The sequence below is a fragment of the Scomber japonicus genome, chromosome 9 (assembly GCF_027409825.1).
Source record: "Scomber japonicus isolate fScoJap1 chromosome 9, fScoJap1.pri, whole genome shotgun sequence".
Classification (NCBI taxonomy): Eukaryota; Metazoa; Chordata; class Actinopteri; order Scombriformes; family Scombridae; genus Scomber; species Scomber japonicus.
The window spans coordinates 16,133,483-16,157,471 of record NC_070586.1 but is presented as its reverse complement, the minus strand read 5'-3'; the positions used below and the strand labels follow the sequence as shown (position 1 = coordinate 16,157,471).

General features: G+C 37.3%; 2 protein-coding genes across 2 annotated transcripts; one reads left to right on the top strand and one right to left on the bottom strand.

Annotated features, from left to right (window-relative positions):
- Positions 1-2,636: 2,636 nt before the first annotated feature.
- On the top strand, positions 2,637-8,093 carry cdo1 (cysteine dioxygenase, type I). The gene is made up of 5 exons (XM_053325313.1): positions 2,637-2,883; positions 3,993-4,070; positions 5,030-5,187; positions 5,746-5,915; positions 7,071-8,093. The coding sequence occupies exons 1-5, from the start codon at positions 2,714-2,716 to the stop codon at positions 7,098-7,100; spliced, it is 606 nt and encodes a 201-aa protein (XP_053181288.1). The 5' UTR covers positions 2,637-2,713; the 3' UTR covers positions 7,101-8,093.
- Positions 8,094-12,600: 4,507 nt separating this feature from the next.
- Positions 12,601-23,586, bottom strand: cep78 (centrosomal protein 78). Its single transcript, XM_053325307.1, has 16 exons — positions 23,459-23,586; positions 21,976-22,239; positions 21,662-21,837; positions 21,144-21,216; positions 20,908-21,011; positions 20,556-20,730; positions 20,352-20,465; positions 19,885-19,949; positions 19,648-19,747; positions 18,610-18,727; positions 18,252-18,294; positions 17,874-18,032; positions 17,661-17,738; positions 15,350-15,531; positions 14,286-14,451; positions 12,601-13,833 (listed from the first exon to the last, which is right to left on the bottom strand). The coding sequence occupies exons 2-16, from the start codon at positions 22,235-22,237 to the stop codon at positions 13,210-13,212; spliced, it is 2,439 nt and encodes an 812-aa protein (XP_053181282.1). The 5' UTR covers positions 22,238-22,239; positions 23,459-23,586; the 3' UTR covers positions 12,601-13,209.
- Between the last annotated feature and the right edge of the window lie 403 nt (positions 23,587-23,989).

The window sequence follows — 23,989 nt, the reverse complement described above, 5'->3', positions numbered from 1 at the left end:
TAATAATAATTTTATGAACCATCTTAAAATGTACTGTTTTTAATTTGTTTGTAGGCCTATTCTGTGTTTAATTCATCTTACCTTCATCAGTTATTTCTATTTTCTGTTTCATCATATTATAATATGCTGTTTTAAGTACCTTCAGCATTGTATGCATGAGACATGCTGCAAAAATTAAGCTTGTATAATACAAATAATTTTACTAAAAACATTGTAGAATAATGTAATGTAAGTGTACATGCAATATAAACATATAGCAGTGGTAAAATTGTAATTTAGTTTAAAACAGTGTTTTTATTAAATAATTAAATTAAGAAAATATTAAATGTGTGCATTTCAGGGAGCATAATATTTCATAATATCAGTTTTATACAGTCAACAATTGCTCAGTTGTTTGTATGAGCAAATGAAACCATATATTTGGGGGGCGGGGGGGGGGGGGGGGTACTAAAGCAACTAAAAATTACAAAGTAGAAGTAACTGATATTATTTATATTTGAGGATCATACTGACATGATTGATTCAATCAGTGAACTGACACCATATTAACAACATGTATTGCATTAAATGGCTTATAGCCTTTGTAGTACGTTTGCCTTTTTTCCAGCCACTTAAATATGCCACATAAAGAATATATGCATAACTAATTACATTTCATTCACTTAAAATAGCTTCAGATTCATTTTCTATATAAAACGCACCAGCTGGGTAGTTTATCTTTCCACCACAAGGGGGAGCAACAGTACATATGGTATTGATGATGTGGCAACTCGGAGCAGAACTTGGCACCACCTCTGATGCAAAGAACATTCTCCACTCTTTATGCTGCCAGAAAAAAAGAAGTATGCCTGAATATGTTCTTTGGCCAGACAGGATTTTCCTCTGACATACTGACACATGTTGAGGGGCTGAAAACAAATGCCGAGTTACCCTGCTGGACTAACCCAGCTCAACTGTGGTTTGCAGCAGAAACTACCAAACTGTAATCTTCAGTAAAGTGTACTAAATGTTCTGTTTTCTCAGGCAGCTTCCTATTGATTTCTCCACTAACTGGAGCAAGGCAATTTGCTTAAAGTTGCAAATAAAATGTCTAAAATGATTTGATATTTTGTATTTCTGCACAACTGCATGCAAAAACAAAAACTGTACATTCTGTACATTTTGTCTGCATCATATGTGACTCACAGAGACCAAAGTACTCATTATGCTCCTGGTAAAAGGTTGTTTTTCTTCACAGTGAGTCCTTTTCTTGCTGAAGGGGAACAGGTGGAGCAATGTGGCCGACAGACTTGTATAAAGGAATGCGTTGCCTTCATTCAAGTGATTTATGATTTACTGCATGTTGTGAGAACTGGACTGGTTGACACACAGCTCCAAAAACATCTTAGCTGTACAGCAAATATATCATTATTTGATATGAAAGACCCTGACAGGAGCATCTCTCCTTGTGCCTGACTAACTGATGTCTGCATATGATTTTGTACGTCAGCCTATCCAAGTGTCCTTTTTTTTCTATCTCAAATATGCACACACATGCACAGGCAGGTGTAAAGCCAAAACATTCACTTAAGTCTGCTTTTGTTTTTTATGAATCTGGGGTGTGCCTGTTTTTTAAAAACCTGACACCTTTTACAAGGAGACAATGTCCAAGTAGAGTGTAAACCACTCCATTGTAGATATAGTCATTTCTCTGTAGGGTTTTACATTTAATTGAGGATTTTACCATCATAACATTATTGATTTGAGTATTTTTCCACTAATGCTTTCTCACACCCACAAACTTTACATTGGATCATCCATTAAAAATATACATTGTTAATGGGTGAGTCAGTGTCAATTTATTGGCACCAACTATTGCTGTGTGGTTTGACAATAGTCATAAATGAGGTGATAGATAAGAACACAGGTCAGCTTGAGTTGAATGAACAATTATGCATCATTAATGAATCCCTTTCCCATTCTCCCCCCCCCTCTATTTATATGTATTAATTGGGATTTAGTCCTTTTAAAAGTTTTCATAATCTAATGAATTCTCATGAGTATGGTTCATTACTTTGTACAGTTATTCTTTCATGAATTACCATTGTTCATTCATAATCTCTTGATTTAATGCAACTAAAACAGGAGGATTAAAGTCCTAAAAACAAGTTTCCTTTTCTATTCCCTTCCCATCCCCACTTTATTTGTGGGACTCTGCTCTGTACACACCTTGGACTGTCTGTTGATGTTGATGTGTTTGTGAGGAGAGGGCTCACAAAGAGAGGCTGGGCAGCTATTGTTGGAGGGCTGCCTCAGTGAGAAAAAGAGAGGGGGAAAGGGAGGTTGTGTTTGTGACAACGTGGTGGAATTGAACTCAAAGAGGATTAGTCCAAGTTCTTAATGTGTGAAATGGATTGATGTTTTGATTAAAACATACAGAATAAAATTATGAAAAATAAACATTCTCTATAGAGTAGGGGTGTTAAAAAGTGCAGCCATATATTTTTTTGTCATATTTCATCATGTGCTCACCATAATCGTTAATTCAAACAAGACTAAATGCTGTGGGCGTTCACCTCTCTCCATAATGGTACAGTCCATCACCAGTTCGCCCCCAAATTACAGCGCTGGCCTATAAAAAGTAAACGACTCTGCAAACTTAGTTTGAGAGAAACTTGTTGTTGTAACAGAATATTAACACCGGGGAAGAAATAACCTCCACGACATCATAGAGATGGAGCACACCGAGGTGATGAAGCCACAAACTCTGGATGAACTGATACAAATCCTGAATCAAATCTTCGAGAGTGATAGTGTCAATATTGAAGAGGTCCAGAATATCATGGAATCGTATGAGAGCAATCCCCAGGAATGGATGAAATATGCCAAGTTTGACCAGTACAGGTAAAGTCGTGTTTTTCCTAACTCTGCTGCTAACTACTCAGATATTACTCTTTTATTATTCTTATGCACTTTGCACTCCTGCTCTTCAGCCTAGTCTGCTGCTCTGGCCTGCAGTGTGGTTACTTCAGTCAAAATGTCTTTTTTAAAAGTTATACTTGTTTATATTGAGTCTGCTTCTACAATTTAGTGTTTTATGGCTGCTTTAGAAAAATGTATATGAAGATTGTGTACATGCAAATGAGTGAATGCGTTAATTCGATGAATACAATCAGTTAAGCTTTTGAACAATATCATCCTTATATTTGAGTGAAAACTAGCGTTTGTTTCCCTTTCGTCACACTTTAATTGAATACAAGAAAATAAGAGACTTGTTTGCATTATGTATATCAATCTGACTGTTTTTAACGCCACATATGTACTGCTGATATTCTCATTGCAAATACAAAACAGATATTTGAGATTTTATTCTCTACAAAATATGCAAAACATGGCTGTGTCCTATTCAAAAAATGTTGAAAAGCTCTGCAGTCAGTGTTTTGATGCGAGAGGACTCAGTGGAGGAAGGGGGGGGGGGGGTGTGGATCATCCAATCAACACTCAGAACCGATACACACCCGCTGATTTCTGCAGAGGTTAAACTTGTGGTGTGACTGCTTGTGGCCCACAGAGAGCTACAGTTGCGTCCAAAATATTTGGTGACTGACGGAATCTTTCAGGGCAGGAAAACGCGCCAAGTATTAACAGTATTACAGATCCAGCCAGGATGCAGGCTAGGCCATGCATACCCCGAAGGGCAGGGCTGCAGTTTTTTAAAGGAAAAAGTGGAGATGATATCTTTGGTATATATAAAGTACCCCCCCCCCCCCCTCCTTTAATGAACAGATATGCTCAACACTCCAATCTTAAGATTTAAATTCAGATTTAATCTTGTCTAAATTTATGAACATTTTTCATTTCCAGTGACTATGGAGCTTCACTTCTTGTGACTTTATTTTAAGTTGTCCTCAGGACTCCTTTTTGACATCTTTTACCCTTGTCTTCATGGGAACAGTGGCAAGGATACTTTCTCTTCGCACATATAATCATGTAATGCATGTTATCTTTTGCAGATACACAAGAAACTTGGTTGAGGAAGGGAATGGAAAGTTCAACCTCATGATTCTGTGCTGGGGAGAAGGCCATGGCAGGTGAGATGTTGCAATGCAAAGCAAAAGAAAAATGAACATGCAAAACAGAAACTTATCAAAAGGTCTTTGGCACATTTTCATTTCATGTCAATAGGATGTCTTAGATCACTGCTGCAAATGCATTGAAGAACAACGCCTGATTTAAAATCTGATAAAACTGCCTACAGCCAATATAAGTTTTCCTTTGGTCATGCTTTCATTAGTCAAGCCAGCCTGTGACTTATTAGTCAAGTGATTTTATCTGCCAATTATAGTGTTAAGTTGATACAGATAAGAGAGTCCAATGTTCTACAGACAGACAGAAAGATTATGTAAAAAGACATTATGTGTTTGATGATACTTATTTCATGTCAGCAAAAGTCATTTGAACACCTGACATTGGCTAAAGTCTATATCAAAATGATATAATAGGTCTTTATATGATTACATATTATAAGACCTGAGGTTTGAACTGGCATAATAAAAGCAGTTTGTCACAAGAGCAATGATGTGTTTTACCGTATGTGTATTACAGTGTTATCACATACTTACTGGTTACTGCAGTTAGAATAAGCACTTAAGCAATGAACACTTCAAGCACTAAAGCAATTGTGTCTGGTGGCAAGACATTCAACAGTACAGATGTGGTAGAATGAATTATTTAACAGACATGGTTATTGCAATGATAAACATGACTTAATACCTAAAAAAGTGTAATGGTATGACATTATAACATGCATTGAATCTGGTATATGCCAGTCCATATTCAAAGGTTTAATTTTGTAACAAAGTGAATTCAGTTATGCCAACATCAATGATACAGAGTTTCTGAAAACACAACCTTTCAAGAATACTCTCTCACTAACTTTAAAATCCTGATACTTTGGACAGGAAAGATTGTCAGTATTGTTTCTGACCTGAGGTTCAAGAAAAGGCCAGATTCTGACACTGTGTGTATGTGTTTTTTTAACGCTTTGCAGTAGTATCCATGACCACACAGACTCCCACTGTTTCATGAAGATGCTGCAGGGTCAGCTGAAGGAGACGCTGTTTGAGTGGCCGGACGGTAAATCACAAGGAGATATGGTCCAGAAGTCACAGAGAATTCTCCAGGAAAATGAGGTCGCTTATATAAATGGTGAGATGAATATTGATACCACTTCTATTAATACTTCTTTATTTGTGTGCGCGGGCGATCTGTTAAATTTGTTGTGAATATGGTGATACATGAACATCGTTGTGTTAACGTAGCTAATCTGTCCATGTTGTGTACAGTACAACAGAACAAACATCTCTCACATGTTCAGTCCAACAAGAGATATGCTCAAGAGATCTATCGTATCTCTGAAACTCAGACATGACTGGCTGCAGGCTGGAGTAATGTGTGTGTCATTTTTTACAGTGCATAATATCACCAAAGTTTAGAGCCTGCAGTTATGTAACATCTAGGATGCACCTGAGTCACAGCAAGTTTTCATTTTAAAATGAAAACTGCAGCATTCAGGTCCCAAAACTCATCCCCAAACTTCTGCTGACAAAGTATTTCCCCAAAGATAAACAGAGAAAGGGTGCAGTGTTTAGTTGTTGGTACAGCACTGCCAAAAAAGTATTCAGAGTATTCCAGTGACATACACTGTCTAACTGTATGTTGTTTGTTTTTTTTGTGTGTGTGTGTGTGTGTGTGTGCATATTTTAGACACCATTGGCCTGCATCGTGTGGAAAATGGCAGCCACACAGAGTGCGCAGCCAGTTTGCACCTGTACAGTCCCCCATTCCAGACCTGCCAGACCTTTGACCAGCGTACGGGGCACAGGAACACTGTTAAGATGACCTTCTGGAGCAAATACGGAGAGAGGACTCCATTTGTAAGGGACTTTATATGCACCTCTACCATTCAATCAAAAAAAATGTCAAGCTCATTTAAGTAGATTGTAGTTTATTGTAATGGATAGATGGAAAAAGAAAATTCACATGATCATTTCCCTGCAGGGAAATGAAGCAAGACTTAGTGTGAATAATATGTTGTGTAACAACATGTACAGTATGAGTACAAAAACCTTACTTAATAATAACATTACATGCAAAACACTCACAGGATGAAGTAAGAAGCTAAAAATAAAGAGGTTTCTCTCATGTAGAAGATCAGTCTCAGAATCAGAGCATGGACAGAAATGCATATTGTGAGAGCAGAATTTTAAAAACTTAAGTATACACCTGTTAATTTAGTCATTTTACATATCAACACACTTGAAGGATCAGTACAACACGCAGATATCCTCGCCCCCTAAATTTATTCCCTGAGCAGGAAACTGGAAGTCTAGTCTAGTGTCTAATTACCCTCATTAAACACAGTATATGAGCAATTTAAGCAGCACCCCTTGAAGACTGAGGGAGTTAAATAGAAAGTTTCCATGTGATATCCATTAAAGCTGTTTCCATTTGCTGCTGTCTTGACATAAATGTTGCTTTAGCAGGCAAGAAATGGTACTTATTAAACACATGACAACAGTTTATTTTTATGTTCAGCCAGAGAAGACACCAATTATATGCAATTAACCATTTTTTATACTGTATGTGTGTTTAAAAAAAATTACAATTCAAAGTGCTGCACAGGAAGTAATAAATTACAGACAAAAGGTAAAACAAGGGCATCTACAGTGTAGGACAGCTCCCTGCTTCGGCCACCTTGCCAACAACCTTATCTGAAATCTGCAAGTTGTATAACCTTCCCCTGACCATAACACTGTCAAGTAAGTGCATTAGATTGCAACATCGAATGTGGAAGATAAGATAATAGGAGTACATGAGCGTCAGTACATAACGAACTCATCATGCACCAGTAGTTACCAATAATTGTTTTGTTTTTTTAATATATGATAGATTTTTGTGGAAAACATGATTAAGTCTAGGTTGGGAACCTGATAATAATCCTGATTTAGCTTTGGGAGGGGCTTTCTTAACAGATTGCAGAGATGCATGTAATTTAATGACCTTTTCTCTCTTTTTCACTCTCTTTGCAGGAGACCACAGTCTCACAAGAGAACAACTAATGGTCACCAAAGGAGGCTCTGTATGATGAAGACAGTTGCAGTTAAAATGACAATGTTGTGAAATCGATTCAAGGGAAACTGCTGGGGAAGCGAAATGTGGACCTACTATGACTAAGCAACCCATTTAAAATCAGCAGCGGGCTGGTTCAAAAGGACAACCCAGTAATTAGAATGGCTTTATAGCTGCCCAGTGTGAGCTTGGCAAATACTGATGAGCACAGGACGAATGCATGAATAGGCTTGGACATGGATTGAATCTGCCTTTTGTTTGCTAGGCCAGAGGAGACCCTTTCCCAATAACAACATTCCTGTCTATCCATGACCTGCAAAGCCACACTTTTGTAAAGTTATGGCCCATAGTCGAAGAGTACAACTTTAGCATTTCAAAGGAAGAATATTGCTCTTATAGTGTTTCTCTTGAATTATATATATCTCAAGAAAAGGAAAACATTTCTGCAATCAACAGTTTTGTTCTAAATGGAGCACTTTTATATGTGTATTTACTGTCTGATTTATACCACTCAAAATAGTCTTAACACCTGTTGGAAATGTTATGAAATAAACATTGTTTGTACAGTCTGATTAAAAAAAGTTGCCATTTGGAAAAAAAAATGTAAAGCTTTAGAGTTGTGTTGTTTTTAAAAGTGCGATACTTGTAATTTATTTGCAGGGTATTCTGTTCATTGAGAGTTTAAATCAACAAGCTACCATGTTACGCATAAATGTATTCACAAGTTTTGACCAAGAGAGTCTTGAGGAGGAGGACTATTTTGTATTATTCACACACAATATGTTAAGATAAAAATCGTACTTTTTTTTCTCAGGATTTTGGCATGTTTTAATTGTAGCTATATTTATATAGTGTGTAGTACTCCAGCATAGCATCTGTCATTAGCACTGCCAATCCATGCATGATTTTTGTGATACAGTAAATGATAAATCTGACCATAACTGTAGATCATTAAACACCAATTACACTTTCACAGAACTTCATTTTGTGTCATTTTCATTTACTCAGCTTTATATTTTTTTACACTGATAATGTTTTTTTTTGTCTCAAATATGTTTGCTACAAGCACATGAACTCTGTGTGGTGGACCTGTGCAAAAGCAACAGCATCAAACTGCATCCCTGTGTTAAAATAGTAGCAAATACATGAGCATCTTACTGATAGAAAACACCCTAATGGTTCATTGATAAAAGTACCAAGTACATCACTGAGGTAATAAAGCAATGTATTAACATAAAGTTTAAACTTTGCCTGGCACCAGCCTGGCAACCAAACAAATATGCGTGTTGCCATTTGTACTTTGATTTGAAATAAATATTGATTGGTTATTACCTTGACCAATAAAAAGATCATCATTGTGCTAGACAGCAAAGTCTGTGCACAGTTGGCAAGGAAACAAATAATCTCTGCTACAGTGTGCATTTATTAGTGAATGAATTAGTGCAGAAAAAAGGAGTGTACGTGCAAACCTCCACACAAATTACTCCATTGAAAAATTAACATGGCAATAAATGTTGATATTAATCTTGTCCCCTGTGTGAGTTGCGTATGTACAGCCAGACTGTTGCAAACTTGGTCAATGAGCAGATAAGAGAGTAGGTAACAGTGTAAGACAGGTAACATGCAGTTCATGCTTTTATATGGTATTTTAGAAGGGTCCATTGTATAAAGGTTATAGCTCCTGAGTGGCTCACATTACATTTTGGGATTTTCTTGTTTATTGTAATATCTGACCCCTCTTTTTTAAATGAGCATGCATATGCAAAAACAGCTTTATGTGTAAAAAAAAGTAAATAAAATGGACAGATCTCATTGATCAGTATTTTTACAATTAAAGAGGAAGCCTGCCATGTCACAAGCGAAATTTAGTCAGTTCTTAAAGGTAAACAACACTAATATCTATTCATCCAAAACATAAATATGTATTTGAGTGGCATTTGTAATGTATTTAAATTCTGTACTACCCTGTAAGTCACTGCTTCCCATCATCTTCCTTTTTAGTGAGCTCCAGCTTCTTTTTCACTTACTGGCAAAAATGGACAGTTTGGTCAACAGCAGAGGTACATACGTCATTGGTTGCATTTCATCGTTATTTGTCTTTGCTAAAAGGACATGATGTATTGGGGGAGGTGAGTTTGTTAAATAAATATATCCAGGTTTTCTCTGTATGAGGTCAAGCATGGGATGGCCTACAGCCAGTATTGCATAATGACAGAAGTGACTGCCTTGATTGCCTCAGCAAGGCACCTGTTTTATAAGAGGCCATGATCACTACGTGCCAGTTTAGGTAAAAGCCCATTCATCTTTTATCTTCACCTGATGATATATTCTCATATTTGGTTAGTGAATTTAACAATCAGCATGCAGTCAGCAACAACAGCCTATCAAAAGATTTATCATTCAATAAAACATTTTGAACAGAACATTACTGGGCGTTGTTTCATTGTAAGGAAGTGAGATACAATAACTTGTTGAGTTTCTTGTATTGAAACAAAGCCAGCTTTCAGATTTCGTACAACCCTTATACTAAAACCTCTTAAAAACCATCATTTTACTTATGAGACTTTGTAACAGAAGACTCTTGAGGGACACACCACTGCCATTGTTGTCTATAAATGTAAGAAAGCAGCATCATTGGTGCTCTACCACATACTTTTCTTCATGTATCACAGAGTGATCTGAAGCTTGTTTTGCATATTCCTATACTAAATTGTTATAATAAGGGATTGCTTTGCAGATTCAACATACAGCAGATCCTGGAGTTTGACGATCTGGTGACTCAGTTTTAGAAAACCAATTATAAGCATAGCATATATGGCATAAAATCATATTTGTACATGTTTATGATTGATATTCATGTATCCAGGGTTTACTACAGTCATTATTTATTAGTGGTTATCAGTTTTCACCATAGTAAAAGACAGCTCTTGCAACACTTGCATTATACTGCATTTGAAGAAAATTAATTGTAATTTTTAGTAATTTATAAATGTACCCGTTTTTGAAAAGTCTAACACAGACCTGTGCTGGCTTACTGGGGTTGCTCCCTCTTTTTGATTGGTTGGCTTAGGAAGCTTTAGTAAGTTGCTCAATTTTATGTATCGAGCGATCCAACCACCATGAGCAAATATCATTTTCACCTGTGAACCATCTTGTCCTTTTGATTATTTGCACATTTTTGCTGCCCATGCACTTCATTGCCCTAATCATTTGGCACAACTGGGACTCTGATACAGTTCAGATGTAGCCAGACCTCTAGTAAATACTTACACTACTTTTATAACTCACCTGTACTGTGTATGATCCTTCTCAAGTTCTCATGTTTGTGTTGTTTTTCATATGGTGGTTCCTACATTTTGTCCATTTCAGTGTCTTATTTTGAAATTCTAACTTATATGGAGTTTGAATTCACTAACTCTAAATCACTTTGTACAAAAAGCATGCAGAAAGAAAGTAATATCATTATCTCAGTGTAGATTTTGACCTTGGTTGTTATTTTTTGCTGGCCCAGATAGACAGCAGAGCAAGAATGGTTTGCTTGATCCCCCCCCAAAAAAAGTTTGGATCTGCGACTGTTTTCATGTTTTTGTTTTCGTCCGTTTTTAACACTGTCTCTAACTTGGTTTTGTTGTTATCATTCCTTCTTCTTCACCACTAACACACCCTTCTTTGTTAACATTACTACAGTAGTCTTCATATCTTTAGAGCAGCTTTAGTTACAGTGGCGATCATAAAACATGACTGCAGTTTTCACACGTTTTTCCCTGGCCTTCCACTTTGTTCTGGTGGTGCTCAGATTAAAAGTGCAAAGTAGAGTTTGAGACTGTGTCCTGTGATGATAACAATAAGCCTGTGTTGTAGTATCTCCAAAAGAAGCGGAAGAGCTTTGATAGTTTACTTATCGAAGTGGTCTCAGGACATAGATAGTGAGACACTCATTAATACAATAAACAGTACATGGGCGGCCCTGTCAACACGGTGTAGCATTGTTTTATTACATAAGAGTGATAATACCCTTTCTCTTTAACTTCAGGACCTTTTACCCTTACATTTCCTATTATTATTAATATTTTCACATAATTTCAGTTCACACATAAAGACTAAACTGACCTGACCACTAGCACGCTGATGTCCACAAGGGTCAGAGCCATTCATCACACAGGAGGTTGAGAAACTGAAACTTCAGCACTTACCAGATGACATTCTCTATGATGTTAACAAGGAAAATGTTAAAAGCACCACACCCCAGTTTTCACCACTAATAATGTCTTGGTCAGTTTGGATTTGGTTCCTTTCCTGGAACACACAATTTCTTTTTTGAGTCCTACTTTCACTCTGACTTTAAATCCTGCCTTGTTCTTATTATTGCAAGTAGCATAAGAGCTACAACAAAACTGTAACTATGCAACTCCTTTACTGGAAGACACTAAAACACTGTACTGTACTGAATTGAGCAAGAGTGCCCTAACCCTTTCTGCAATTAATAGATTTTCCATTTGTACCAGGATGAAAGTGCTATTTCTTATCTTAAAAATTACATATCTCACTATAAATTGAAAAAAATGTATAAAAAGCATGATCCCTTTACAAATTTTTATCATACTGCAATGTTGAATGTCACCTAAACCTGAAAATTTAAACTGAATTTATAGTGTCCAAATGTTTGAATATCTAAACTTAAAAAAAACCCAAACAGTCAAGGTCAGGTCCCAGCTTGCTAATAGAAACTGTGAATAAGTCATAGTTTCATATCATGGTGGCCTTAAATGTCACCAACTGCTGTCACACATTGTCCATGAACAGACATAGACAGTCTAACCCTCACTGATCTACACTCACACACGTACAACAGCTCAGAAACTGTTCAGACTTCTCAAGTAATCCTTGTTCTTACCATCCACACTGTACCTTCCCAAGTACTTCATAATCTCAAGTGGCATTTGTACAGAAGCAAAACAAAAGAGATGTGACAAACTAAAGCATTTCCTTCTGAGGCTATTTTTGTATTGTACATATTTGCAAAACAAGTGTCTGAGATTACCTCAAGACCACCAAATAAAACTGGTAACATTATAAATGAAAACACACATGCCCTTTTTGTCTTCTTTGTAGAGGGCTGTACTCTTGGCTTTTACTTGTGTTTTGGGACTCGCTTGTGAGGGGAAAAATGCACACTCCAACAGAACACTATGTCCTACTCAAACAAAAATCAGGCATTGGTCCCACTACTTTGTCACACAGCACTGAAAAGAACAAACAAGAGGAAAAACAGATTTAGGTCCTGAAGAAAGCTACTGACTGTAGAAGATGATAGACACAGACCTGGAAAGTATTCTAGTACAATTTCCCCAGCTGATAATGACGACGCAGTCTGAACATTTATGACTTTGAAGTAGCATTACTAAACTTCTTGAACTTAACATTTACAGGATGAGAAATACAACTTGTCTAATTCATCATATAAAATCATTTAAAAAGAACACATTAAATGAAATTTCAAACAAATACCCTACATTACTATTTACTTTTGTAAAAGTGAAAATGATGTATAAGAAACACAAATAGAGTACATTACATATGAAACAAGCAATGAAAGGTCTCATTACATGGCTGAGATTCTAGTTTTCAGCTTGTGAAATTCAAATGTTGATGTGCTTCCAACTGACAAGTTTATATTCGGACAACCTTGATCTGAGGGTTTGGACTGAAACTTGATTTAGTGGGGTTGGCTTGGCCACTTAGATATCTACAATCATACTGTCAGACACACCCCCAAGTGCACATTTAATCATTAAAATGCCTTTTTTATAGAAATTGGTAACACCTTAAATACAAAAAATATATACAGTACTGTATTCGTTCTTTCTGGCATCTATCTCAATGTGGAAACGGAAATGTTATGAGCACTTTCAAAAGACTTTAACACGCTTTTCCCCATAATGATAAAATAAATCTCATCTTTAAAGAAAAGAGGTACAAAATCCATTAATGGTCTTTGTCATTTCGTGAAGTCAACAGCAACCTAACTGAAATTACATTAAAGAAAAGGCAACAGGGAACAGACACCAAGAGACTTTTTATATGCCCCTGGTAAGGTGATCAGAAGGATTCAATATCCGACTGACCTCCCAGACTGCCCAGAGATCTGATCTGCTTCAGAGTCTCCCTCCCAAGATAGGTTTTCCCCTGGGACTCTTCTGACCCCGACTGACCTACTGTAACAAACCTCCCCATTCCCCTGTTCCTTGATCCTGCTGATGCCACAGACTCTGCTTTGTCACTGATAATGTCACTTACACTCGACTTTATGGACAATCTGCTATGAGACCCGTCACCATGTGAACCATTACTGTGAGCATAGCTGTTGTTGAAGCTATATCCATGGGAACCACTGCTATGATAGGGATCGCTGCAGTGAGAGTTGCTGTTGCTCTTAAGGTGGCTCGGTTGAGTCTGAAAAGTTTTACCCAGAGAAACCCTGTCAAAGGATTTTTGGCTTCTGAAACTGCGCTCAGAGCCTGAGTCACGTTCAGCGTCAAGTACTGAAAAATGATCTGGTTCCTTTTCTGCCCCGACACCAGGGTCTACTGCAGGTACAGCTGTTGGATTGAAGGTCACATCTAACAGCCTATCTTCATGCACAGACCCCCTGACAGAGGATGGAGATCTAAGAGGCGAGGTGTCAGCCAGAACACCAGGGTAAGGAGGCAGGATGCTGGCTACCTAAAACCAAAAATTTAGAAGACTGATTAGCTTAACTTAGTAACAGACGAACTGTGAATGAAGCGTTGTTAAACTTTTAATGTTTTACAGCCCATAGACCACCAGAGACTGAGAAACATAAGCATAACCTGTGGTGGAAGAAGTATTCACATCCTTTATTCAAATAAAAATAGCAATACCAGCCTGTAAGAATGCAAAAAGTCCTAAAAATTTTACTTGAGCAAACATGCATTAGTATTAGTTAAAAATATTTTGTGAGTGCATTATGTCGAGATTGCTAATTTTACTATGAGTAGATAGTTTATAGCAAATATTTTGTAAGATGATCACATGACTCAGTGCTCCTGTGTTTCATATCTACCATGTTACAAATTAAAGGCAAACATTTAACACATTCACTTCACACCTGCCATTTGCAAACATTTCCCAGACTTCACTTTGTAAATCCTTACCAAAGACGAAACATCATCCTTTGCCTGAACACCCCGATGATCTCCTCCACTGGCCAGTGATGCTGCTCCGTCCAAATGTGGTCCAATTGTAGAGGAGAACTGCGGACTTCCCAGAGCATGGAAATCTGACTTGTCAATTCCAGCCATCGAAGCTAGCTGACCTAGACTATAAAACAGAAGAGAAATCCATGAAAACTATAGTAAGGTCCAGGGTTGTCACTTCATGCACTAGTGGAGGTGCACATTTCGGTGCGCAACGAAAAAAGAAATGCTACAGAATGAAGATCAACACTGCAAGGATGCTGGTTTGACTCCTTACACTGGCTAATAAGACAGAATAATGTTAAACATGGAGAACAAGTGAGGCAGTAAAAGGTGTCTCCATCTTAATAAAAATAAATAAATAAATAAATGAATAAAAACTTGTCAGAGTGTGGCTTTGTGGTTTTGTCATTGCAGAAGATGTCTGAAAATGAAACTTTACAACAATGATGCACGTTGAAAGAAGGTCAAAAAGATGGTGGTCAGACAAAACCCATGTTCAAGGAGGACACTGGGTGTGTTTTTCTGTGTTTCTGGTTGTGCCCAGTTGTTCTAGTTTCACAACAGCTCAGCATCCTTTAATGGCCCTCGGGTATAAATTAAGGAAAACAAACAAAAACAATTAAAAGCAGGACTAAATTGAGAATTTATGATAACAGAAAGAAAAAAAAATCTAAGCAAACAGGTGGTTCTGTCACACTAAAAACTCATCCCGTCAGGATGAAACTCTTCTGAATGGGCTTTCAGTACCAAGGTTACCATTTACTGGAAGCCAACAGGACCAAAATAAAGAGACCTGTGTTATTGAGAGCAACTCAGAGTGAAACCGAAATCCAACACAGTCTACACTAAAAAGCCAATTCACCAAAATTATTTTCCAGCATTACCCACAGTCGCATTACCACCTCTATTTATTCTTACATGGCCAAAGACACAGAATGAAACTGAATGTACCAGAACCATACCAGCACAGCTACAGTCAAAAGAGAAATGTTGCACTGACTGGTTTTTAGATTACCCACCCAGCATCCTTGAGCAGATCCAGGAAAGCATGGAACTTGGTGAATGAGCTTTCAATGCTCTCAAGGACTGCCTCATCTTCAAGGGCACTGAAAGCTGGTGGTGCTGATGCAGAGCCAGTGGCTGCAAGCGCCTCTGACAGGGAGATGTTGTTGTCACGAAGACGGGCGTTCTCCAACTCATACTGAATAGAAGAATAGGAGAAAAATACAAAATAAAAGTTATTTTTGAGGCCAAAGGTTTTTTTTGTCAGGTAAGTGGAAGAGAAATTAATTTGCTCCACCGGACAAGTTAAAATCCACGAGCAAACAAAAAAAAAAAAAAAAAAAGAGGAAATAACATCTGTCTTCATGTTATATGTAATGTTTCCCCTACCACTGCTTGACCCCCACCTGACCCTTCGTAAAGAAACAAATATATTGTGTACTAGCAGGATAGCAGGATAGGGATAGTCTAAAGGCATATAAATGCTGTTTACCCACTTCTCAAATTCAGAAGTAGCATTTATGCAAACTTTCCATCACTTTACAGCTGTTAGCCCAGGCTGTCGCAGTTTGTACTGTAGCTTCTAGGAAGGCACGTTTTCCAGCTGAACCTTGTGACCTTGTACGAGATATAGATATGCCAGCAAACCACCACCTGTGTACCACGCTGGTGTGTAAAACAAACAAAAACAAACAGTCTGTACCGAAGCTAGCAGGCAGACTGGAGCCACCTCCATGGGACAGACGACTGATTCAGAATTCAGAGGGTCATCTATCATTAACAGACGTGCAGCATAAAATTAAGTTGTCAGACAAAAGACAACAAGTAGCTACATAAGCTCCCCAGTGAATCTTAAGTTTATAAAAATGGCATTAGCGTGTTTTTAACCATCCCGTGCTGCTGCTTTACATTACAGTAATGTTCATGTAGCTCAATAGGTTGGAAAGCTTGACTGCTCATGTAGTCCCACAGTGTGCTGTTTGTCCACAATTACTGTAATTAACACCATACAAGTTAAACGTCTGCTTCATGCTCACTCAGACTTTTTAAAAAAGGAAGTTGTTTTTTTTTACATTTTCAAAGTGGGTGAAGGACTCAGGAGAGAGAGGAGACAGAAGTGAGGAAGAATCACAGGATGTAGCGTTAATTGTGTTGAAAGAAAAACAAGTAAGTAATAAATCAAAGAGTTGATTTAAAAAGAAGAAGGTGCAACCGATTAAAGATTAAGAGAAAAGGTTTAAAGGCAATAAGAGAAACACACAGAGGCAGTCCAGGAATGATGTGATGGAGTGACATGAACAAATTCAAAGCAGTGAGGCTAAGATCTGACTCCTACCTATATCCTAAAAGATTACTGCTCTGGTTAATATTAAAAGCATTTATCTAAACTAAAGGACATCCCGACAAACAAAACACTTAACACAATATTAAAACCCGCTATAAAAAAGGACTCACAGATCAACATCTCTATTAACAAGAAATTTTCTTATTGCTGCTATAAGACTGCTGACCTCAATAAGTGTTGTAAACAGAGCACTAAAACTGACAGACAGTTTCCAGTATTAGGAAATACTGGAATAGATTCATAATATATATGACTGATCCATTTATAAAGTTAAATTGTTGTCTTGATTTGGCTTTAAGTTTGAGCAAATTAATTCTGTCAGTTTTGTTATATTGTTATATTACAAATATTGATCTATATTAAGAACCATATAGTCGGTGTGAGAATAAAGATTTGATTTTAAGATAGTGACATATTTGGCCATCTATCATCCATAAGGATTTATTTGTTTATAGTTATTGTTTATATGTATTTACCTAATGTATGCACATTTGTTTCTTTTCAGTTCAGTGTATATAAATGCACAACCATCTTACTGTACGTGTCTATGACGACACTGTTGACACCACATATATGTGACGCGTCTGCCTACGAAAAAAACTAGTAGTTGGTCTAGTCTATAGAACTCATATTGAAACAGACTTTACGAAGTCCTTCACAATTCAGGGTCACATGAAAAGGTCATTAACAGGGAAGTAATGGAATCATTTATTTGTCAACATTGGATGACTTCACCTGTTTGTTCTCTGAATACTGAATTCACAAACAAAATTAAACAAAAAGTATATTTGATCATTTTTACCCAGATAAGTGACTTTTGTGCCTGGACAAGTAAAGGGCATATTTACTTGCCTAAAAACACAGTTAATGTTGAGCCCTGTCTTATGAGTCAAATTCAAATTACTACTTTTTTGATGAGTTTGCAGTTAACCAAAACAGAAAAATGAATAACAGACAAAAAGTTAAATAAAAGGTATCATTACCTCCATGAGCCGAGACTCTGCTTTTAGTCTGGCTCTGCGCTCCTCAGCCAGCCTCAGACGACACTCTTTTAGCTCCATCTGCAGGACATAAGAACACACACAAACAAACACAGCATTGAAGTGCTGCAGTGGAAACTGACTTAGCCCTAAACTGAGGGCCACTGAGTAAAAAACAAAACATAAAAGTCCCAGTTTGGGCCTGATGTTACTGACCTGCATACATTCAAACTGCCGTCCAGTGATCCTGTCCTGGTGATTGAGAGAAGATGGTTTCTGCTCCACTTCTACCACCACTGATTCTTCCTCCTCCTCCTCCTCCTCTTCCTCTCCCTCTGAATCTGACTCCACAGTAACCTTCACAGTAGCTGCATGCTAATGAAATCAAATAAAAGAGACAAACCATGTTTTCATTTTCATTTTTCAGCACAATTTTACTGTTCTTGTTAGAGTTCTGATTCTCCAGACATTCATCAGCCAATATAAAACAAACCAAACATACATACATGGGTACATACTTCACCCAGATAACACTGCTGTCTTTTTTGTTTTTTTTAACAATAATACACTGTACACAAACAAAATAAACCTTACCTCAAAGCTTTGGTCTATCACTGTAACTCCAGGAGGAAGACCTCTGCAACAAAAACATCCAACGTATCCTTGTATCACTAAATGTCATGATAGTTGGACCTGATAAATGCTTTTAGAAGAATTTTGGCTTTAAGTTTCAGTTTTAGTCTTGAGTCCATTCCAGGATCTATTGTGGCCTATTGGTGTATTTATTGTATGATATGATAATAGGAATGGCAGTACTATACTTGTTATTACACCATAGCACGTAGTCAAAGGGTTGTATACAGCTGGGAATACTGCATAGTGATGATGTATTTTAGAAATGGGATACTTTGTCAACTTTTTTAACTAAATTGGTAAGCCAGAGTCTACTTACCTCTGACGTTCAGCACGTGCAGCAGCACGCCATGGCACATATCTGCCACGGGAATAGTGCTTCTGATACTGAGTGACACCTGAACTCCGCCCTGGAGGAGAGGTTCCTTTTCGAGTGGCTACACCAGAAAGAGAACAATTTAAAGAACTGACAATCAAAGAACACTCAGCTAAAAGCACAGTGAGGTTTTTTTTGGGGACCTATGCTGATGCGGCTGCATGTATGCAAACACCTGTTCTTTGTCATGCATAGATATTGTTTATCAATTTATCAATTAATTATGAGTAATAAGGGAGTGCTATACAGTGCCTATACATTAGGCGCACTGGATCTAAGAAAGCAGGTTCTAAATATAATATACACAATAGAGTAAAGACAAACTTTAATTTTAAGTACACAGACAACATGGCACTAAGTCCTTTACTTGTGTACACAAGTACAGTATACAGTAATCTAAGGGTAACAAAAAAGGGAGTATAAGAAAGACTTGACTTTGGTACTGTCAGGCATATACAGACATATAGTTTTTTTGTCAAAATAAATGTTACGCATTGTCTGAAAACATTATGAATATCTTATTAAAGACATCTGACAATTAACAAGCCCTTATACTCAAGACCATTTCCCGTCTGTCTGGAGTAACAAAGGGAGAACAGGATGAAAATTAATCAAACTCTGGACCATGTGTCCAAATGATTTTTAAAGTCCAAAAGGTGAGAAGTCAGAAATAAATGACATAAGTAAGAGATAATAGATGCCATCTCAAAGAGATTCACCCCTTTTACATGTCAAACTGGTAATTTATGCAGTTGAGGAAACTCGGGCTGTTGTTGTAAAGTACCACTCTGCCATCTAGTGGCTCTTCTTTTGTCTTTGTGTGGTACATTGCCAAAAAATATAGTGATTATATCACACTTGATACCATCTAGCCTACCTTTTTAAGACTAAGTAAATAGTGACCATAATTTAATTACATCACAGACTGGTGCCTATTTTAAATGTAGCATTGTGAATAAAAATAAAAATATATGCAAATACCTATCCTAAAAGTTTTTCCTTTGACTGTACTGAGAAGTGTATGCCTCTGAGGACCAGAAGCTTTCTGTGGCTCTGTGGCATCAGGCTTGATCCAGCAGTACTGCAGAACATCATAAGGAAGATACGGGGCATTAAAACTTTATAGTTTGTATTAAAGATGAAATAACAATGCAAATACCTCACAGTAACTTAGAATCATTTTTTCTTAGACTTTGAATGATGACTCCAAACACTCACCTCTGGTGACTGTCCATCAGCATTCATCAGTACTTTCTCTAATATAGTTTTAATTAGGACCTTGTCTGTAAAGGGGGAAAAAAAACATTAAACATAGAAATGCTTTTCCAGAGATGTATGTTTTTGTTTAAAAGACATCTCTGAAGCTGCTGCACAACCATCTATAATTAGTTTTGATTTCATTATGTGAACAGATGCTCCATATGCATTTTAAAGTGTACGGTGTGTCAGAGCAATTATAGTATGAATTTGTAATTTGAATGTTGTACTTTTTCCAGTATGTAAGCACTACATACTCAAAACACGATTAGAATTAGTATGCAACTGGGTCACAGCTAAAATAAACTGTGCTAGCTGTCACTGGTGGCTACAATGTTTGTTACAATCATATTAATATTATCCAATATTCTTTGCAGTGTGAAAAGATATAGAAAAAAGTTATGAGTTTGGTTGTGGTTGCTTCTTACCAACTAAAGGGTTACTACGAATATCCAGTACACAAAGAGCAGAATTCGTTTTCAAGGCTTCCAGGAAACGACGAGCCCCTTCATTGGAAAGACCACACTTCTGCAGGTCCACAGCTGTTCAACAAGCCACAAACAACAAAAGGACAAACTAAGCAGAACTCTACCAACACTTCTCTTTGTCTCATTTTATTTCTATCTACTAACCTTTAACCCAGAGGTCCTCTGCCAGTTCATTTGCAAGAGCAGCAGCACCTCGGTCCCCAATTAAAGTGTTACAGTTCAGGGTGACACGGCGAAGACCTGCCATTCCCTCAAATTGTGGTTGTCGATACCTCAGAGACTCTGCCCATGCGGTACCATGCCTCTGCATTCCCTGATGCTGAAAAAGGAATTTGCCATATTATATACAAGGATGAAATGTGTGGTCTTTTATGCATGTATTTTTCAAAATAGTGTTTAAGTTTGAAAGTAATGATTAAATACACACCACTAGATGGAGACAATCAACAACACATTAAAAATATTATGCCATATGTCTTAAAATTAGATATTACACCTTGATGATGTTGGCCATATGCTCTGCCCCTCTCCAGGTGAGACTGCATCCTGTAAAATCTACTGTCCTGATGGTTGAAGAGTATTTAACGCTTTGGCAAATGACTGAAAAAGATTTAAAATTATAGTTAAAAAAACAACAAGCCTATGTACAGTAAATTCTTATTGAGCAAATCAAAGCAAAGAGGTGTCTTGCTGCATGATAAAAACAAACAAAAAAACAATATATATACATACCCTCTAAACCCTCATCACTGATTGGACAGTTAGCCAGAGATAGGTTTTCTAAGGAAACACTTTTTGCCAAACCCTGGAATGAAACACATATGCTAATCATTTTCAGTTTTTATGAAAACTGAAAATTGCTAAATATAAAATATTATTAATCAGAGAAAGCAGCTGTTTGAATCAATTCACCCAGATTTATATGTCCCAGCATTATCCAAAAAGGTTTCCTGCTCTAATTGGACAGTGTTAATTGTAGTTTACAGTACAGTCATTTTTTGCAACACTGACAGCTCAGAACTTGCTTCCAGTAACAGAGAGTGAAAATAAAAGTGAGGAGTAAAGTCAAATTCACAGTTTGCACTGGCAATGGTATTTTTAAAAAAAATCATGTAATTACTTGAATGTTTCAAATCCCATTTTCACCTGTTTTTAATTATATGAATAAATCTCCATATATAAAACAGACAAACAAACAAACAAAACTGAAAATGACAAGTACATAGAATACCATCTGAGTCTGTTTTTACTTTTGTCAAGGTGATGAGGTCCCTTTCCCTCAGTGGAAGTCCATTAAGCTGCAGAGTCTTGAGGTTGGGAGAAACTGTCAGACACTCTCTCAGGGCCTTGCACAACTTGAATGTCATGTCCTTAGAACGGATGGCTGGGATCTTCCTCCTGAAGCTAGATCTATAGTACCTTCTATCTGAAATTGGTGATATTATTGATGTTTATTTGTAAAATTGGTGAAATAGTTTTAATTGTATATGTTTGAATATCAACAGGATAAACTTTTTTCTAATGTTCTCACTTTCACTGGTACCTCGGTTGCTTTCTACCTTACCTGCATCCCCAGACCCAAGGCTAGCTTGGTATGTACTGCTTATTGCAACATGGTGCAAGTGTTTGTTGATGGAGAGACAGTTGAGAATGGGTGTCCAGTCTGTCAATTTGATCCTGTCTCCATTAAAATCCAGCATCCCTTTGTGAAGATGCATTTTGACAGCTGGGAGAGGGACTGATTCCTGTTTGGCACAGGCAAAGTCATAGCATGCCATGAAGTCGTGGGCACCCTGTCGCCGCATCTGAGCACTGTCCTGGACCATCTCTGAACAAGGAACACAAAAAACATACAGTATATAGTACGTAAGTCATTTAGTCAATGCTCCAATTATCCCACTTAATTCACAGTGAATAGGACTATGAGTGCAAGAGTGTGTCTACCCTACATTTTGGAAAGTACCTAACTACTTTAAGTTAAGTACAAATTTGAGGTTCTTGTACTTTACTTGAGTATCTCTATTTTACTTTTATACCTCCACTCCACTATATTTCAGAGGGAAATATTGTACTTTCTTCTCCACTACATTTTTGAGATGAAGATTTGACACAATGGATAACATAACAAGCTTTTAAAATACAAGACATAGTTGAAGATTATACCAGTGGCGTACAACCTTTTTGGCTTTTGACATCTTACAAGAAGCAGTGTGTAGTTAGGGTCACATTTAAGATATGTTTGAGTTGCTAACAGCTCTACCAGATAGTGATTTTCCCCTCTAAACTTCTCACATGGTTACATTTCTATAAATGTTAAAATGATACAATAGTTCACCAAAAATCAAAGATTAGGGAAAAAGTCAAAAAAACTGTGTGTATCAAAACATTTCTTGTTTTCTTCTCCCATTAATCATCTCACAATCGCTCAGATTTATCTAGTGACCCTTACAGGGGAGTGACCGCTGGGTTGGGAACCACTGAACTGAACTAGCTTAATGTATATAAAGTAGTTCAAACACATCCAGCTGCTACAACAGTGACATGCTGCTCGTACACTGCAGTATTATGATGTCATATATAAAAATATGTCAGTCAGGGTGAATTAGTACTTTTACTTTAATATTTTGACTACAATTTGCTGTTGATACTTACATACTTTAACTTAAGTAGAAGTTTTTATGCAGGGCTTTTACTTGTGATGGAGTAGTTTCAAATTGCTGTATTGGTACTTTTACTCAAGTAAAACTGCTACTCTACTCGGGACTTAACTCACCTGGCACCTGAACGTTAAGCCTCATAATACCTAAACCTAGCTTAAGATAACTTAATAACTTAAAGGAGTTTGGCCGGCTAGTATTAAATAGACACTACGTGGAAGAGACAGACACAGTGCATTGTTAGCTACAGTTCAGTCACCGACGTTAGTTAGCAGGCTAGCTAAGCTCCTAGCAACCGTTGCTAGTGAGGGAGAGTCACAGGAGTTAACGGTCATGCACTTTAATGCAGAATTACATCATATTCAATATAACTCAAATAATATCATATACCTTCGACATCTGAATGAAGGCTTTGTTGTCGTGGCACAACTCTCTGGGTATCCTTTGACCACTGCCTGACAACTTCTGCGCTGTGTTATTGTTGAGGGTGTAAGCGCTCAAAAGTGGCGCTGTTGTCCCAGTCTCCACTTCTTCTCTTCCTCGCCGCGTTTTGTGTGACGTCAACTGGGCTTGCTGCCACCTATCGCAGCGGAGATGTGGTTCCCTGAGAGCTTTGGGTAGAGTCCATCTACTACCATTAAACACTGCTAATTTCTACACAGTGGTCTGGTCTTGTGTGACAACACTCAAGGCATGGCCCCTATACTGTACTTAAAATAGTAGAACAGTATTTATGAACAGTATGTTAAAAAGGAGCAACAAAAGCAAATGCTGAGGCAAATTCTGAGGAAATGATAACCTTAATATAGGGTTGCCAAACTGCAACAGCCACACCTACATTAACTTTATGTAGTGGTGTAAAGTTCTTTGGAAGACTGTTGATTAGTACTCACTGTAAACTTGTTGGTATTCTAAGGAATC

What these genes read in the sequence shown, in the direction of transcription:
- cdo1 (XM_053325313.1), top strand. Translation starts at nt 2,714, where the DNA reads ATGGAGCACACCGAGGTGATGAAGCCACAAACTCTGGATGAACTGATA. An exon ending in GCCAAGTTTGACCAGTACAG is followed by an intron (nt 2,884 to 3,992) that starts GTAAAGTCGTGT and finishes TATCTTTTGCAG; the next exon opens with ATACACAAGAAACTTGGTTG. An exon ending in TGGGGAGAAGGCCATGGCAG is followed by an intron (nt 4,071 to 5,029) that starts GTGAGATGTTGC and finishes AACGCTTTGCAG; the next exon opens with TAGTATCCATGACCACACAG.
- cep78 (XM_053325307.1), bottom strand. Translation starts at nt 22,237, where the DNA reads ATGGTCCAGGACAGTGCTCAGATGCGGCGACAGGGTGCCCACGACTTC. An exon ending in CCTTGGGTCTGGGGATGCAG is followed by an intron (nt 21,838 to 21,975) that starts GTAAGGTAGAAA and finishes CACCAATTTCAG; the next exon opens with ATAGAAGGTACTATAGATCT. An exon ending in TGATAGACCAAAGCTTTGAG is followed by an intron (nt 18,033 to 18,251) that starts GTAAGGTTTATT and finishes TGATTTCATTAG; the next exon opens with CATGCAGCTACTGTGAAGGT.